The 16,091-nt window shown below is 52.9% G+C and overlaps 1 protein-coding gene across 1 annotated transcript in view; it reads left to right on the forward strand.

Annotated features, from left to right (window-relative positions):
- The window catches only part of IGFN1 (immunoglobulin like and fibronectin type III domain containing 1), a 39,280-nt gene extending 27,477 nt beyond the window's left edge, over positions 1 to 11,803 (forward strand). The window contains exons 16-26 of the mRNA XM_058819476.1: positions 188 to 329; positions 792 to 1,088; positions 1,711 to 2,010; positions 2,829 to 3,002; positions 3,393 to 3,521; positions 3,959 to 4,264; positions 6,036 to 6,124; positions 7,216 to 7,411; positions 8,961 to 9,260; positions 9,728 to 10,054; positions 10,779 to 11,803. Coding sequence (XP_058675459.1) covers positions 188 to 329; positions 792 to 1,088; positions 1,711 to 2,010; positions 2,829 to 3,002; positions 3,393 to 3,521; positions 3,959 to 4,264; positions 6,036 to 6,124; positions 7,216 to 7,411; positions 8,961 to 9,260; positions 9,728 to 10,054; positions 10,779 to 10,792 — 2,274 coding nt within the window. The 3' untranslated portion in view covers positions 10,793 to 11,803. The remainder of the gene's footprint in view (positions 1 to 187; positions 330 to 791; positions 1,089 to 1,710; positions 2,011 to 2,828; positions 3,003 to 3,392; positions 3,522 to 3,958; positions 4,265 to 6,035; positions 6,125 to 7,215; positions 7,412 to 8,960; positions 9,261 to 9,727; positions 10,055 to 10,778) is intronic.
- Positions 11,804 to 16,091: the final 4,288 nt, after the last annotated feature.

Here is a 16,091-nt window from a genome sequence, read left to right on the forward strand (position 1 = left end):
ACACTTCCAGGGACGGGGCAGCCACAGCTTCTCTGGGCAACAGAATACCAGAATATTGTCATTAAATATGCATGACATTCCCAAATCTTTTCAACTGCATTTCAAATTGTAGTCTGTCCAGTTTTAGTATGGATTGCATTTTTTACTTTTTTTTTAAAAAGGATGGGTCTCTCTCTTTACTTTGTAGTTAACAAGCATGGATGGAGTCGTATTTGAAAAGAAAGGTCTTGTCCACAAACTGATCATCAACAAGGTTGAAGATATTCATGCTGGGAAATACAGGTTTGAAGGTGGAGATGTAAAAACTGAAGCTTCAATTTTTGTTGAAGGTGAGTCTACTCAAACCACCAAGGCAGCATGAGATGGGCTTTAAATGTAATATATTTACTCAGAGACATGTTATTGGTTATTGAGATAAATTTGTTATAAAGAATTACAAGATAAATGGGAAATGTTTTTTGTACAGGTTGGTTCATTTTGCATTTGCAAATTTAACTAAGGACCCAGCAACTCAAATATTTCTGGGGTGCACAAAACACTTCACCAGGGCAGACTCTTCATTCTTGTGTTTAGTGTGTTGCCTAGGAGAAATATTCTCCAGTGAAAGGACAGTGTGATACCACAAAATTTTGTGATAATTATCCTGTAGCAAAGTACAACTAAAGGTTCAGATCCAAGAGGTGTGAGCTTCTAAGCATTGCTGGCAGCACCATGAGGGGATCCCTTCTCTCCAAGGTGAACCTTATCCTCCTTGAATTGTGTTTTTTAATGACCTTGTATCACCTGCTTAGATCCTCCCCAGGTGGACAAAGTTCTCCTCAAGAACTTGACCAGTGTCCCCACGGTGGCCAAGGCCGGGGAGGGGGTGAAGCTGCGGATCCCCTTTGAGGGTCGGGGGCCCATCAGGGCGGCGTGGCTGAAGGACAGGATGGAGCTGGGCGATGACTCCAGGATCCGTGTGGACAAGACAGACACCTGCACCACACTGTCCATCTCCAGCTGCGACAGGAGGGACTGTGGGGATTACAAAGTCAGGCTCAAGAACGACAGTGGTGTCCTGGAGATCAACCTAAAGCTCATGGTGATAGGTAAGATCCTATAACCTTCACCATGGCTTTCACTGTAAAACTTAGGCAGGGAATCCATTGACACTGGTGGCAACCTTGTTTGGAGTGAGTAGGTATTTAGAAAGGAACAAGACACTGTATATTGCCCCAAAATCAGGGTACAAGGAAAGATTGCCGAACATGCTTCATGCCCTTTAGTACAAGGGAAAACAAAGCTAGTTTGGTTTTTCATGGCCTAAGCAGCTGAGTTTTGGGTGTTCAGACACTGTGGGAGATGTGACTGTACACAGCATGCAAATCTGAAATAGGATATCAAGGTCCAATTCAGCCCTCCCATAAATGTCTGGGCTCCTTTGGGAGACCAGAAATGATGTTTGCCTGTATTAGCAAGCTGAACTGGTGCAATTCTTATGAGAACTATTGACCCAGGGAGAGCAAGAGCCTGGCTTTCCATCTTCTCCATCAAAAGTTAGAAGAGGTCAAGTTTGGAAGAGGCAATTCACATGCCCAGCCCTCATCCTACAACTGTGCCTGCATTTCATCAGAACAGTCTCCCAGCTGGTGGGCAAGGGACAGTGTCTGCTCCAAACCCAGGAGCAGGTCTGGGGTCTAGAGCCAGCTGTGTCTCTGTTCATCTTTCCAGACAAGCCACAGCCTCCAGCAGGACCCATCAAAATTGTCGAAAGCTCCGCCAACAACATCACAATCCAGTGGAAGCCCCCAAAGGACGACGGGGGCAAACCAGTGCAAAGGTACCTTGTGGAGAGGCAGCAGGTGGGCAGGAACGACTGGGAGACTCTGGGAGAAACCCCCAGGAGCTGCACCAGCTTCACCACAAACAAAGTGGAGGAAGAGATGAGCTACTACTTCAGGGTGAGGGCCATGAATGCGGAGGGAGTGAGCGATGCGCTGGAGTCAGGGGAAGTGAAGGCTGCTGGTAAAGGTGAGGAGAACTTCTCATAATTCACAATTCAAATTGGTTAATTCATTATCAAAGCTGACATCAGAGGAAACTCACTGCATTGTGGATGTTGCTACAGATCTCAACTTCAGTCTCCACACAAAGCTGTGGAGGTTGCCCAGCAAGAGCAGCAGTTTGTTGTAGGCTCTGCTGATGTTGAGTGAGATGTAATTATTGCTTGGTCATGCTCTGTTTTGGATTGGAAAGGAAGTTTCATGCAAAGCACATCAAGATCAAAGGAAATTTTTCTCAGTGTGGCTGCAAGGGGAACATATGAAGCCTTTTCTTAATTCCACAGGCAAAAGAACTTATATGTGCAGCCCTTCACAGCATGACCACTCTACTCCCCCAATCTCCAAACAACTGTATATTGGTTTTGTCCTTCAAGAAGTTTAAATACTAGAACAGGTAGTTCTAATTATCTTCGTTCTCCATTCTCATTCCCATGATTCTGTACCTTGGACACTTTAGCAGAGGGCAAAGAAAACCCATTTTGTTACCAGTTCTTGTTGTTGTAAGCAAGAATGATGCTGATTGTTCATATGTAGGAATGACACACCCCACTGGCAGAGGAATTGTCCTGATGACAGCAGGTCTTTTGTGAAATTCAACCTAAGGAACAGCGTCCATGCTGGATCCAGTTTGGGGAACAGGATCCACAGCTTCAGGTCTCACCCAGGTTTTCAAAGCACATCCATTGGAATACCTGGGGGAATCTGGAAAAAGAAATTCCACACAGCACCATTTTATCTTGCCATAAAAACATACCTGCTAATAATGAAGCCCTCGTCTCTTTGTAGGCTCCCCTGGTGCCCCAGATCGCCCTGAGATCATCAGTGCCAGCAAGGACACCATCACCATATCCTGGAAAGCTCCTTGTAAAACCGGCACTTCCCAAATTAAGGGATACATTGTTCAGAAACGCAAGAAGGGCACAGTGACCTGGCTGCCCGTCACCAATGCGCCTGTCAAAGGTGGGTATCTGACTCCTGGAACAGCCCGAGGGATTTGAAAAGGCAAAAATGTCAGCTGGGTTTAGGAGCTGCTTAGGATCTTACACCTTTCACATCAAGGTGGTGATGGGTGACCTTGGAGGTCTTTACCAACTAAATGATTCTGTGATTCAAGGCTGTTTGATTTTGAAAAGAATACAATGAACACATCCCAGAAGATCACATGCACTTGGCTAGGGAATGGCAGGGGAATCAGTGACAGCTTTTATGGCTCTTGAGAGTTTTTCCATCCATAATTCGACCTGAAGTAAGGGACAGCTTTGTTGTGTCACCTTTCCTGATGGGGAACAGCTTCCCTGAGGCAACACCTCTCCTCTCTCCTCTCTCCTCTCGCCTCTCTCCTCTCCACAGACAAGAAACTGAAGGTGATGGGCCTCAAGAAGGGTGTGCAGTACGAGTTCCGTGTGGCAGCTGTCAATGCTGCTGGCACAGGAGAGCCCAGTGACCCCTCAGAGCCTGCCTTTGCCCGGGACCCCACCAGTAAGTGCCCTGCCCTGCCCTGCCCTGTGCTGTGCTTTCAGGGTATTCATGGAGAGATGTTCTTAAATTCTCTGTAAAAGCGTGTGGAGACAAGGATCAGTAATTGGGGAATGTTTCATGGCTGAGAATCAGCTGGAGGAAGGAATGGAAGGATTTCCTGTAGGATGTCCAAGTCAAGATTTGGCAGTACCCAGTGGGGAGAAATGTGCAGTGTGGAGAACACTCAGGAGGGGCCATGGAGTGTTTTGGAATGTTGTGGAGTTACTGCAGGGCTGGTAGGAGCAAGGATCCAGATCCAGCTCTGAAAAACTGGGATGTGGGGCAACACAGCATGGTGGAAATACAGTGCACTGCAAGAATGTTGGGAATCTCAGGCAGTGACTGAAGAGGGAAGAGAAATCCTAGAAAAATAGTTTAAATAAAATTTCTCTGTCCAGAATCTCCGGGCCAAGTGCAGGACCTTAAAGTGAGCAGCAGTGACAGCACCAGTGTCACCCTGACATGGAACAAACCTGAAGTACAAGACGGGAATGACGTGAAAGGCTACGAGGTGGAGATGAGGCCCTGTAACAGCCTCAGCTGGACCAAGTGCTTCACCCTCCCTGCCGGGAGCACCTCGTGCCGGGTGCAGGGCCTGCAGGCCCGGGAGAAGCTGTTCCTGCGCGTCCGGGCCCTCGGCGATGGCGGCCCCGGGGAGGCCGCGGAGCTGGAGGCGTGTGCTGGAGCTGCTGCTGCTGCCCTGGGTGAGTCCGGGGCCCGCGGCTCTGTCCCGGGAGCGGGGCACTCTCACGGGAACGGGGCACTCTCCCTGGCTCTGTCCTGGGAACGGGAAAATCTCCCCAGATCTCTGTCCCGGGAACGGGGCACTCTCCCCGGCAACAGGGCACTCTCCCTGGGGCACTCTCCCCGAGAGCGGGGCACTCTCTCTGGCAACGGGGCACTCTCCCCGGCTCTGTCCCGGGAACGGGGCACTCTCCATGGCTCTGTCCCGGAACGAGGCACTCTCCCTGGGGCTCTGTCCCGGGACGGGGCACTCTCCCCGGCTCTGTCCCCGGAACGGGGCACTCTCCCCGGAACGGGGCACTCTCCCCGGAACGGGGCACTCTCCCCGGTTCTGTCCCAGGAACGGGGCACTCTCCTCGGGCACTCTCCCCGGGCACTGTCCCAGGAACGGGGCACTCTCCCCGGTTCTGTCCCAGGAACGGGGCACTCTCCCCGGGCACTCTCCCCGGGCACTGTCCCAGGAACGGGGCACTCTCCCCGGGCACTCTCCCCGGGCACTGTCCCGGAGCAGCAGCGGCAGCAGCGGCCGGGCTGTGGCGCACCGGCAGCAGCCGCCCCCAGGCCCAGCCTCGCCCAGGGCAGCGCTGCTCCCGCTCCCCTCGGGCTTCTCTGCTCACCTCAGCCGGGCAGTGTCAGTATTAACTGATAGCAGATAGGCAATGCACAGTGCTCAGCTCATCTAGAGAATCCTTTGGATAAAACAACTCTCAGAACTCCATTTTCTCCTTGTACTGACATTCTGCCCCCTGTGCAGGGCCACTCCACAGTCACCAGACAGAACCTGGATGTGCCTTAGCCCTGCTTGCACTCTTCCAATGGAAAAATAGAGTTTCCACTCAACTTTTAGACAATCTTCTGAAATTAAAAATTTTATTTCGTTGTCTTAAATCACATTATTAAATTATGTTTTGGATACTTTATTTTACCTTTTAATTGTTTAGTTTGAAAGTTTTCACCATTTTCACTTTTCCATCTTTATTTACAATCTGCAGCTCTGTTTATTCCCTGCTCTTTGGGGACATTGCAGAATTACAGATGTAAGAGATAATTCTCTGAGGGGTTCATCTTCCTTAACTTGGATCCTAAGTGAAAATGTCTACTTTGGCATATGCCTGGAGACTCCATTTATCAATAAAAAACATAAAATAAATGAAATCAAATAAATCCATCTAAAGCAGGTGTTCAGTTCTACACTGGAAACACTAAATGCAATTTAGCATTATTGTATTTGGTATGCTTAGATAAATACTAACTGGTGTAGTATATTGATGAAAAGAGAAAAGAAAATATTTTAAATGCTAAAAAATACTATTTTAGATAAACTCTGGCAGCTTTCCTGTGGATGTTCTGTGCTCTGTACTGCATATATTTTATAAGTGCCCATTGGAACTTCCTTTTTCCAGCCACCATTTAAACACAAAAGATGATCCCTGTGATGGGATAAAGTGTGGCAAAGAGCCCATTTCTCTGTGACTGAGACATCACATGAATACAGAGATTGTTGTGAATGTATTTTTACATCATTTTCCCTTGTTTAGTCATGGTGATAAATAAATAGTAATGAAATTTGAGAGGTGTACAATCTGGAACTGAACCAGGGAGCTTTTTCCCACTGTGAGTCCCTCAGCAGCCTCATTCAGCTGGGAGAGGCACCAGGGGGTGGGACACTGCAATTGTCACCAGGGACTGCACCAACATCCACCTTCTGGGAGTAATCTTTGTCTCTTTCAGTCCCTCCCAGGTTCCTGATAGATGACACAGTGAAAAGCTTCCTGCTTATCAAAGCAGGGGATCCCATCCGGGTGAAGATTCCCTTTGAGGTGGGTATTCAGGGCTTTGGAGGAATTCCCTGCCTGGTTTTGTGGCAGACAGGAAAACTGAGCCACTGTTTTTATGTCATGAAATTTTGTTTACAAGTCACTGGGCAAATAATTTGGCCTGCCTGTGCTGTGTAGTCTTTCAGGGTGAGGAAAACACAGGCCAGAATCAAGCAGTCAGTCTTGGCATTGGTGTTTATGACATTGTGGTCATTCCTTAACCTCTGCAACAAGGCTCAATGCTGTCCACCTAGCCTTATCAATGTTATCATCATCTGCTGCTGCTCTGTCAGACTGCCCAAATCAGAGATTTCCCTGTGACTCCCTCAGAAGGCCTTGGGGCACCATTTCCAGCAGCACCTTCACTGGGCTTGTCTCACCAAGCAGCAGCACTTGAGAACTTGGCAGGCACTGAGAGAAACCTCAGTGCTTTGGAGTGAGCTTGGAACAACACAGGCTTTTCCTCATGGGAAGTGTGGTCAGGTTTGGAAGGAGCTGCCCAGGGAGGTTTGGAGTCCCCATCCTTGGAGGTGTCCAAGGAACATCTTTTGTGTAAAAAGGGTAAAAGTGCTTTTAAGGTGAGGATGGGGCATGGGTTGGACTCAATCCTCTTGGAGGTCTTTTCCAGACATAAATGATTCCATGATCCTCTAAAGTCTGGGATACCAGAGGAGGGTAGTGAAGTGTGTGTGTATTTGCTGGCCTTTCTCCTAATCTCTGGGAGAAGAGACCAAAGATGGCATAATGGAAATAAAGATTTAGAGGATGTTTTTTTTCTTTCCAAAACCAACAGATCTTTTTTTTTAAAGCAGAAAATACTCTCTCCTGAAGTTATCTGTCCTTGATCTGGCATAGCCTATTTGACACAGTTCAAAAGAACACTTTCCTGCAATTACATCCTTAAAGGACAAAAAGGAAAAAGAATTCATAAAGAAACTGTAGAACAGATCAGGGCTCTCAGATCCATCGTGGATCTGTATTTCTAAACATTTCTGTGTTGAGGAGGTGCATGTTTGGGGTAAGATAATGAAACTAAAGATACAGGACACAGCGTGGAGGTGAAAGAAGCGGCAGTGAGTGGTTGTTGTTTGCAGGGATCTCCCGAGCCGGCGGTGACGTGGCTGAAGGACGGGCTGCCCCTGCCCGGCCGCGCTGCCGTGAGCACCGGGGAGGGGAGCAGCCAGCTCCTGCTGCGGGCAGCGGAACTCGGAGACAGCGGCACCTACACTGTGGAGCTCGGGGATGGGCTGGGCAAGAGCGAAACCTTCAGCTTCCAGGTTCAAGTTACAGGTAACTCACTGCCGTCCATGCAAATATACCAGCAACTCCCCGCCAGTCCAGGCTGGGCATGAAGGGACTGAGAGCAGCCCTGGACAAGGACTTGGGGCTGCTGGTGGGTGAGAGCTGGGCATGCCCTGGGCTGATCCCCCAGTGTTACAGGGCTTGCAAGGGTCTTCAGGGTGAAGAGAGAGACGAGAATGTTGACCTCATGTTCAGAAGGCTTGATTTATTATTTTATGACATATATACTACATTATAACTTTACTAAAAGAATAGAAGGGAAGTTCTCAGAAGCTAGCTAAGCTAAGAATAGAAAAGGAATTAATAACAAAGTTCTGTGTCCAGACAGAAAGCAAGAACAGCTCTGCTGTGAGTGGTCAGTAAATCCAAACATGCACAGGAAACCAATCACAGGTGCACCTGTTACATTCCACAGCAGCAGATAACCATTGTTTACATTTGTTGCTGAGGCCACAGCTTCTCAGAAGGGAGAAAATTCCTAAAGAAAGGATTTTTCACAAAAGATGTCTGTGACACCCCAGCGTGGGCAGCAGGGCAGGGGAGGATTCTGCCCCTTGCTCCCTCAGGTGGAACTGCACCTGCAGAGCTGCCCCAGCCCTGGGGCACCCAGCAAAGGAAGGAGCTGGAGCTGCTGGAGCAATTCCAGGGAAGGCCACGGAAATGCTCAGAGAGCTGGAGCCCCTTTGCTCTGGAGCCAGACTGGGAGAGCTGGGGGTGTTCACCTGGAGCAGAGAAGGCTCTGGGGAGATCTCAGAGCCCCTTCCAGGGCCTAAAGAGGCTCCAAGGGAGCTGGAGAGGGGCTTGGGACAAAACCTGGAGGGACAGGACAAGGGGGAATGGCTTTTCACTGCCAATGAATGGGCAGGGTTAGATGGGATATTGGGAACTCCTCCCTGTGAGGGTGGTACAGGTTTCCCAGAGAAGCTGTGACTGCCCATGGATGCTTGGAAGTGTTCAAGGCCAGGCTGGACTGGGCTTGGAGCAACCCAGGATAGTGGAAGGCGTCCTTGTCCATGGCAGGGGTGGGACTGGATGGGCTTTTAGGTCCCTCCCCACCCAAACCAGTCTGGGATTCCATGATTTACTGTGAGTAGGCAGAAGGCCACAAGCTGAGTTTAGCAGCTTTAGCTCTGCTGCAGTTTGTCTGTGCAGGCACAGGGACAAGCAGGGAACAGCTTTCTATGAGATTGTCAAGGCACTTTATGATCTCACTTGTCTGCAGGACAGAGCAATCCACTGACTAAAACTGTCCTTGCACAGAGCATGAGGGAGGTCAGCAGAGGCTGTGGGACACTGAGCACTGCTCTCCCAGCTGTGACCCCAGGAGGAGGGGCAGCTCAGCTGTACCACCCTCCTGTTGTGCAGCAGCAGCTCAGTCCATGGCAAATGCAGCTGTGTGCCTGCACAAGGAATGGCATTTTGTCCCTTCCAGTCACCAGCATGGTCACTGAGCCCCACACATGCAACAGACTCCAGAATTTTAGGGTTCTGTGCCCCTGTCCCTACAGCTGTGACATTGTGTGCCCTCCCCTGGCAGATGTCCCTCAGCCCCCTGGAGCCATCCAGCTGGAGGAGAATGTCCCCAACACAGTGACAGTGACCTGGGAGCCCTCAGCCTCTGAGCAGTGGGAGAAGAACCTGTACTACACTGTCCTGAAACGGGAGTCCCAGAAGGGCCTGTGGCATGTGCTGGGGGACCTGATCTACAACAACAAGTTCACCTTCACCAGGGTGGTCCCAGGCAGGGATTATTACTTCAGGGTTGTGGCAAAAAATGACGTGGGAGCCAGTGATCCATCAGAGACTGTGCAGCCCTGGAGGATCTGGAAAAAAAAGGGTAAAACATTTTCAAGTATTTCTCTGTGTTGTGTTTTGTTTCTTTCATTGCTTCTAACACTGCACCCTCAAATGGATCTCTCCTCCTGGGAATCTTCAGTGGCCCAGAACAGGAATGCACAGAGATGCCCTGAGGAATTCCAGCTGGGCAGGGAATGTTTGTCCTTTCTGCAGGGGCATTATGCAGACAGACCCTCATTCCCAGCCATCATGACATGCAATTTGCCCCAGAATGAATTCCCAGAAAAATCTAAGGATTTAGTATTGTATAAACCAAAATTTCTGACTTTGAAGTTAAATGTTGTGTAGTTCTGAGGAGCAGCAGAGGTTACAATCCATAGGTGCATGGGATCTCTGGTAATTTGCAGAATTCCAGACACTGCACAAGCAAACCCCTGCAAACCCCTGCAAACCCTGCAGTGCTGGGAGCAGTATCTGAGTGTGTGTTTGGTGCTTTATATTTCACAGCTGAATTTCGAGTGAAAGCACAGAAATACAGGGGAGTTAACCAGAACCAGCCCCCGAGGTTCCTGGTGCCGCTGAAGTGCCACGTGGTGGTGACAGGCAGCGAGTGCCACATGAGCTGTGCTGTGGGAGGCCATCCCCCACCAAAAGTCACTTGGTACAAGGACAGCAGAGACCTCTCCAGAGATCCCAACTACTTCTGCACCAACGACTTCGGCGTGTGCTCGCTGGTGGTGCTGGGGGTCACCAAGCAGGACGAGGGCGAGTACATGGTGGAAGCCAGCAATGAAGTGGGACGTGCCTTCAGCAAAGCCTTCCTCTCCATCAAAGGTACTGCACTGCTGCTTCCCTGGCAGATCCAGGGCTGTCACTGCTGCCCAGGGCCTCAGAAATGGTCCCCAGCCAGCTCCACCTGCTGACAAAGCAATGGGAATTCTGGGCTGTTTAACTGAATTCCTGATCATGGTACTCGTGATCAAATACCAGAAATAAAAAGGCAGATGGGAAAGACCACTTGGTTTCTACATGACCCAGAGATTTTGGCTGAGCTTGAGCAAATTTTTTAGAAGGAACAATCCCATCTTCATTAGGTAGGATATCAAGGTTAGATTTTTCTCAAGTGCAGAAGCTGCAGAATAAAGACCCTGGCAAATGTGCCAGGTGAGGGGAGCATTGAGAGAGCAGCTGATGTTTGGCCAAAGCCAACACAAAGGGAGAAAAGAGCGACATGGTCAGAGGCATTGGGATCCTCCTGTAGATGGAAGGGCAGTGGGATGGCTGGGGATAGACTCCTGGATAGACTTTGGGGTAAATATTGTTGGTGACTGTACCCAGTGAAATATCCTTTACTTGGAGGCAAATATTTTTCTTAATATGCAAAATACCTTACTGGGATTACAGGAGTGGCAAAATGGGTCAGTTAAACCCCTGTTACCCTCTTGCAGACTTTTAGGCCCTGTAATATTTCAGCTGCCCCTCCCAGGGAGCTTTTCAGACTATTTCTGATCTTCCTCACTACAACCCTGAGCTGCTTCTCTCTCACTCTCACTTTCAGACTCCTCCCTGTAGCATGGCCCTGCTGAGAACATCCCTGCCTGGCTCCAAGGATGGGAAGGTTTTGGTGAGGACTCGTCCATATGAAGGCTGTGCATTTATTGTCAGATGTTCTTCACAGTCTGAGGGTGTTATTTTTCAGATCCAGTGATTGCATATTGAACATGATGCTGCATTGCCATCAATACTGGGGGGAAAAAAGCTTTAAGAGCACTGTATGGGTTTTTTTTAATAATCAAGCTTTCTATGAGACCTTTAAAACACAGCTTAGAAGCTTCAGGAACACAGAAAATGAGAGGAAAAATAATTGGCCAAATTCAAACTTCCAGTGGAGAACACAGGTGGGTGGGAGAGACCATCCTGCCACAGCACTCACCCACAACAAGGACCTTTCTGGACATCAGGGATCTCTGGTCCTTTCACATATGCTTTTTCAAGCCAAAACAATCACTTTGTATTCCATGTGATTCTCTGCAGGTTTCCCAAATCTGGCAAAAGCAGCTCTGCATATGTTCTACTACCAGTAGCTGCTAAGTAGATTATCTTCCCTAACCCCTAAGTTTAAAAGATATCTGCCTGCTCATTTTGTCTGGGTAGGAGATGAAATCTCAGACCATCCTGGCATGGGGCAGGTGAGGCTCCCAGTGCAAATGCTCTGGTGGGAAGGACTGGCAGTCTACAAGCAGTGTGTGAGCAGAGCAACTCCCCAAACCCTCAGCATGTGCTGCACAAGGGCTGTGCCAGTCCTGAATCACCCCCAGCGTCACCTGTGCACCCAACTGCCCCTGGCCATGGCACTGCTGGGAGCCTTTGCCTCGAGCAGAAGAGGTGGAAAATCCTTCCTGTGTGAGCAGAAAGGGACTCCCAGGGACCTCCTGCCATGGCCAGGGGCTCCCAGCACCGGGCCTGGACAGCAGAATGTTGTGTTGGCTGTGGGAGGGTCACAGCCAGAGCGCCAAGGGTACTTTGTGACAGGAGAGAGGGGAGCCAACAGCGGGGCGGGAATATTCTTGGGATTACATTTTGTACAATGTTGTACAGATGTAGCAGCAGTAGATAATGAAATTAAACCACAATTCAGGGAAATCTACTCTTAGTCCGTGTTTATTCTGGAGAAGGAATCCCAGTCAGTTCCTGGGTCCCTGTCTGCTGCAGTTTCACATCTCACTGCTGCACATGGTCGTCCCTCATGGAACTGCTCCCTCAGCTCCTCCTGCCGCGGGCCCTGAGGCAGCGGGACATCACCCGCAGGGCAAACCCGCTTCCTGACTGATGAGCACAAGGACCAAGATTGATGGAAGCTGGAATTGGGGCTGAGGGCCCTCGGGCAGCCCCGGCACAGCAGGAGCAGGAGATTCCTGAGGTGTCTGCACCAGCTCCAGCAGATGCTCGGCTGCCGCTCTACCAGCGAGCTGCGATCCCAGCCGCGGGCGGGTCCCTGCCGGGGATCGCCTTTGTGATCCCCAGTGCCGAGCTGGAGGGACGAGGGGCACCCCGAGTACGGCCGGTGTCCCGGGCCGTGGCAGGGTGCGCTGGGACGGGACTCGGGAGTTCTCCCGGGCCAGGCCCGGCTGCGGCGCGGCCAGCGCGGCCCGAGCCCGAGCCGCCCTCAGCATCGGCGCTATCGGCTCGCCCGGGCCCCCCGGCACCGCCCGTAGATGGTCTCTCCCGCCCCGCTAACAGGTCCCGCCCCCCCGCGTCCATCACGCCAATGCTGTCAGTGATTGGTCGAGCCTCGGGGCCCTCCCCGACCCAGCCAATGGCGGCCCTCCCTGCCCTGAGCCAAGATGGCGGCGCCCAGGACCGGCCCGAGTGGTCTCCTGGGCTCCTCTGTCCCTCAGGGACCTGGGGAGCGGCGGGCCCCGAGCGCTCGGTCTGTGCCTGCGGAGCGTCCCTGGGCTCCGGGTCTGTGCCTACGGAGCGTCCCTGGGCTCCGAGTCTCTGCCTGCGGAGCGTCCCCCGGCTCTGCCCGCGGCTGCTCGGACGGCGAGCGCTGCTCTGTCCTGGGCAAAGGCGCGGGCACCGAGCGGTCTCTGGGGGAGCGGCGGCAGCGCGGGCCGGGCCGGGCCCGGGAGAGCCGAGCAGCGCCGGGGAGGGGGGAGAGGGCGGGAGAATAACAGTGAAGAGAAGGAGAAACAGAGGTGGCGGTTTGGGCCTGGGGCGCAGTGAGAGGAGCTCCGTGAACGCGCGGGGGAGCGGGCGCGGGGTCACCGGGTACCGAGCGCCCGGGCCGGGGATGCCCAGCACGGCCCGGAATGCCCAAGCGCGGTCCGGGATGTCCAAGCACGGCCCGGAATGCCCAGCATGGCCGGAGATGCCCAAACACAGCCGGGGATGCTCAGCACGGCCCGGGATGCCCAGGCACGGCCGGGAATGCCCAGCATGGCCGGAGATGCCCAGCACAGGCACGGGGCACCAGCGCAGCTCCTTGGCTTCGGTTCCAGCACAGTTGTGCAGGACCTGCTGCAGACCCAGTCCGTGGATAAATCTTGGGGATGTTCCCGGTCCTGGGCACTGGGTCTAGTCTGGGGGCAGCGGAAATTCCCCCTTTGCTGGGAAAATGGATGAAGTTTTTGGCCGTGCTCAGGGGAGTTCATTCCTCACCCAGAGAGGTCCGGCCTTTCCCTGGGTCCCGCTGTCCTGCTCCAACACCGGCAATTTCCTTTTCCAGCCTGGAATTTGTAAGCCAGTGAGGTGTGGGGAGAAGGCAGGGGAGTCACAGCAGGGCAGTCCCATATTCCAGGGGATGGGGTGAGGGCCTGGGAGCGTCCCCATGGATCCCACAGGGACAGGGGTGTGTGTCCCACCAGAGAGGGTCCCCAGCGCTGCCTCGGGCAGGCAGGGACAGTCTGAGTGTCCCCTGCACACGGGGGGAGCCCCCTTTGAGCAGGACTTGGACATGGCTGGGATCAGCTCCTCTTCAGCAGCACATCCTGGGCAGTGGTGCCCGGCCTCATGGCAGGGGTGGGATAATGGCTTTGGGGTGGGCACAGGAACATCCTGCCCTGGCAGCTGCTGAGGGCTTCACCTGCCACACTTGGCTGCAGAAGGTGACACTGTCCTGCTGTCCTGTTCTCCCAGAGAAGGGACTGGGAGGTGTGGGCACAGCTCAGAGCACACCCAGCATGGCCTGGGCACTGCCATGGTGGGACAGGGTGGACAGAACCTTTTCCCACTGGCTGCCAGGTTCTGCTGTCTTTCCCTGAGTGCCAGCATCTCCTTAGCAGCTCTTTGTCCACCTATTTTATTCACTGTCAAAACAACTGGAAAACCTTCCCAGTGTATTGGGTCCAATCCAGCAGCTCCAGCTCTTAGTTCAGTTTAGCAGTTATTAATAACAACACATAAATAAAAATAATTTTTTTGTAACTTGAATGTTTCTTTCATCCTTTTCCACCTGGGCTAATGGAAGTTATTTCTTCATGGCAGGGGAGTGTAACTGGTTGGTCTTTAAGATCATTTCCAGTCCAAATCTTTAAGATTCTGTGACTCTGGGGGGCTGCTCCTCCTTCCAGGAACTATTTGTAATGGCCAAAGGATGTCCTGGAGGAATCCTGGCCTGTGGCTCCTTGTCACCAGGGTCCCAGTGGCGCTGCTGGGGGGTGGCACTGCTGCAGCCTCTGCCTGGGAGTCCTTGGGAGCCACTCCCAAAATTCCCATCCCATGAGAGAGCAGCAGTTGGTGGAGTTTGTGAGCACGAGGAGAGAAATGCACCCGAGCTGGGAAGGAGGGATGAGCTGAGCCTGGGCTCCCACCCTGTGCAGGGCAGGCTGTCCTCTGATGGGCTGAGCTGTCCCCTGTCCCTGGGCTGGCTTTGGTGGCACTGCTGAGGTCAGTGCCTGTGCCAGCCTGGCGTGGACAACCTGGGGAACAGGTTCCAGCAGCGTTACAGCAAAATCTCCTCTCAGCCCCCGAGCAGGGAGGGTGGATCCTGCTGGGGCAGGAAGTGTGGGCTCCTCACACAGGAGCCCCCTGGGCAGCAGGTTTGGGATATTTGGCTGATTTGCACCAATCCTCCTCCACCACCCTCTCCTCCTCCTCCCATGCCCCTAAATTCTTTTTTTTTGGACTCCATCTCATCTTTGGTGACTTGGAGAGCAGGACCAAGTCTGTCCTTGAATCAGCAGGCTCTTCCAGGCTGTTTCTGAGTGCTGAAATCTCACTCAGGAGTGCACTGGACCCTCTTTCCTTGTCCATTTTCTTTCCCTTCATAGGCCCTGCTTAGGAAAGGCTTTTCTCCATCCAGCACCGTGACCAAGGCTGTGCCTCCTCACCCTCTGCAGGTTCCTGCTCTCTGTGGGCTGGGAATGTCCATGTCCCTCTGTTCAACTGTGTGTCCCATCCCTTCCCTCCAGGACAGAGCTGCTCAGGGCTGGGGACTCGGCTCTTGCTGGAGCCCCTCAGGAAGGAGCTGCTGCTGCCTCCAGGAGGAGTTTGGATGCTGGGAGCAGGAGTGGGGGCAGGAGTTGTGCTCGCGTCTTCAGCCCCTTTTTGTCCCAGAGAGCTCCGGTGCATCCCGCAGTGTGGAGTCCTCCCCGGGCAGGGCCTGGCTCTGTTGGTGTCAGTGTCCCAGCAGTCCCTGGGGGTGACTTTGGGTCCTTTTCTCTTTGGGAAGGGTAACTCCTCTGTGGCCCCACGGCCCGAGCTCCTGGCAGAGCGAGACGGGCCTGGACTGACGCTGGGCAGCGTTTGGAGCAAAGGCAGCCGAGTTTGGCACCGTGTCCGGGGGCAGCCGAGTTTGGCACCGTGTCCGGGGGCAGCCGAGTTTGGCACCGTGTCCGGGGGCAGTAGCTGCAGGAGGGGACCCGGGAGCCGCTGGGTCTGGCAGGGCTGAGCAGGGAGCGCGGCCCTGGAGCAGCTCCGCCCTGGAGCACAGCCCGTCCCGTCCCTCCCTGGCCAGGGAGCGGTGCTGCAGGACTGCGGAGCTCCCGGCTCTCCCCGACGGGGATTTCTGTCGCTGCAATTCAGCTCCTTCCGAGCCTGCAGGCACCGGAGCCCCCCTGAGCCTCGATTAGGGGCTGCCATTGGCATCTCTCACCTGGAGCTCTTCTCTCCTGCCTGAGGAGACTCGGGCAGGAAAAGCTGTAAACCTGAGGTGCCCTGGCAGCTGCAAGGCTGCTGAGGGATCCCTCCCTGTGCCGTTGGTGAAGACATTAAATACCACTGGTGCCAGCAGAGCCCTGAGCAGTCCTGGGCCAGCTGCTTAGGCCACACGAGAGGGATGAATTTGGCACAGATTGTACAGCACTGTCTGTTCCTTAGGGGGAATCCCAGCCCGTGTCCTGTAACATCCACACTGGAAATGTCTGGCCAG

The sequence above is a fragment of the Ammospiza caudacuta genome, chromosome 24, assembly GCF_027887145.1.
Source record: "Ammospiza caudacuta isolate bAmmCau1 chromosome 24, bAmmCau1.pri, whole genome shotgun sequence".
Taxonomy (NCBI): Eukaryota; Metazoa; Chordata; class Aves; order Passeriformes; family Passerellidae; genus Ammospiza; species Ammospiza caudacuta.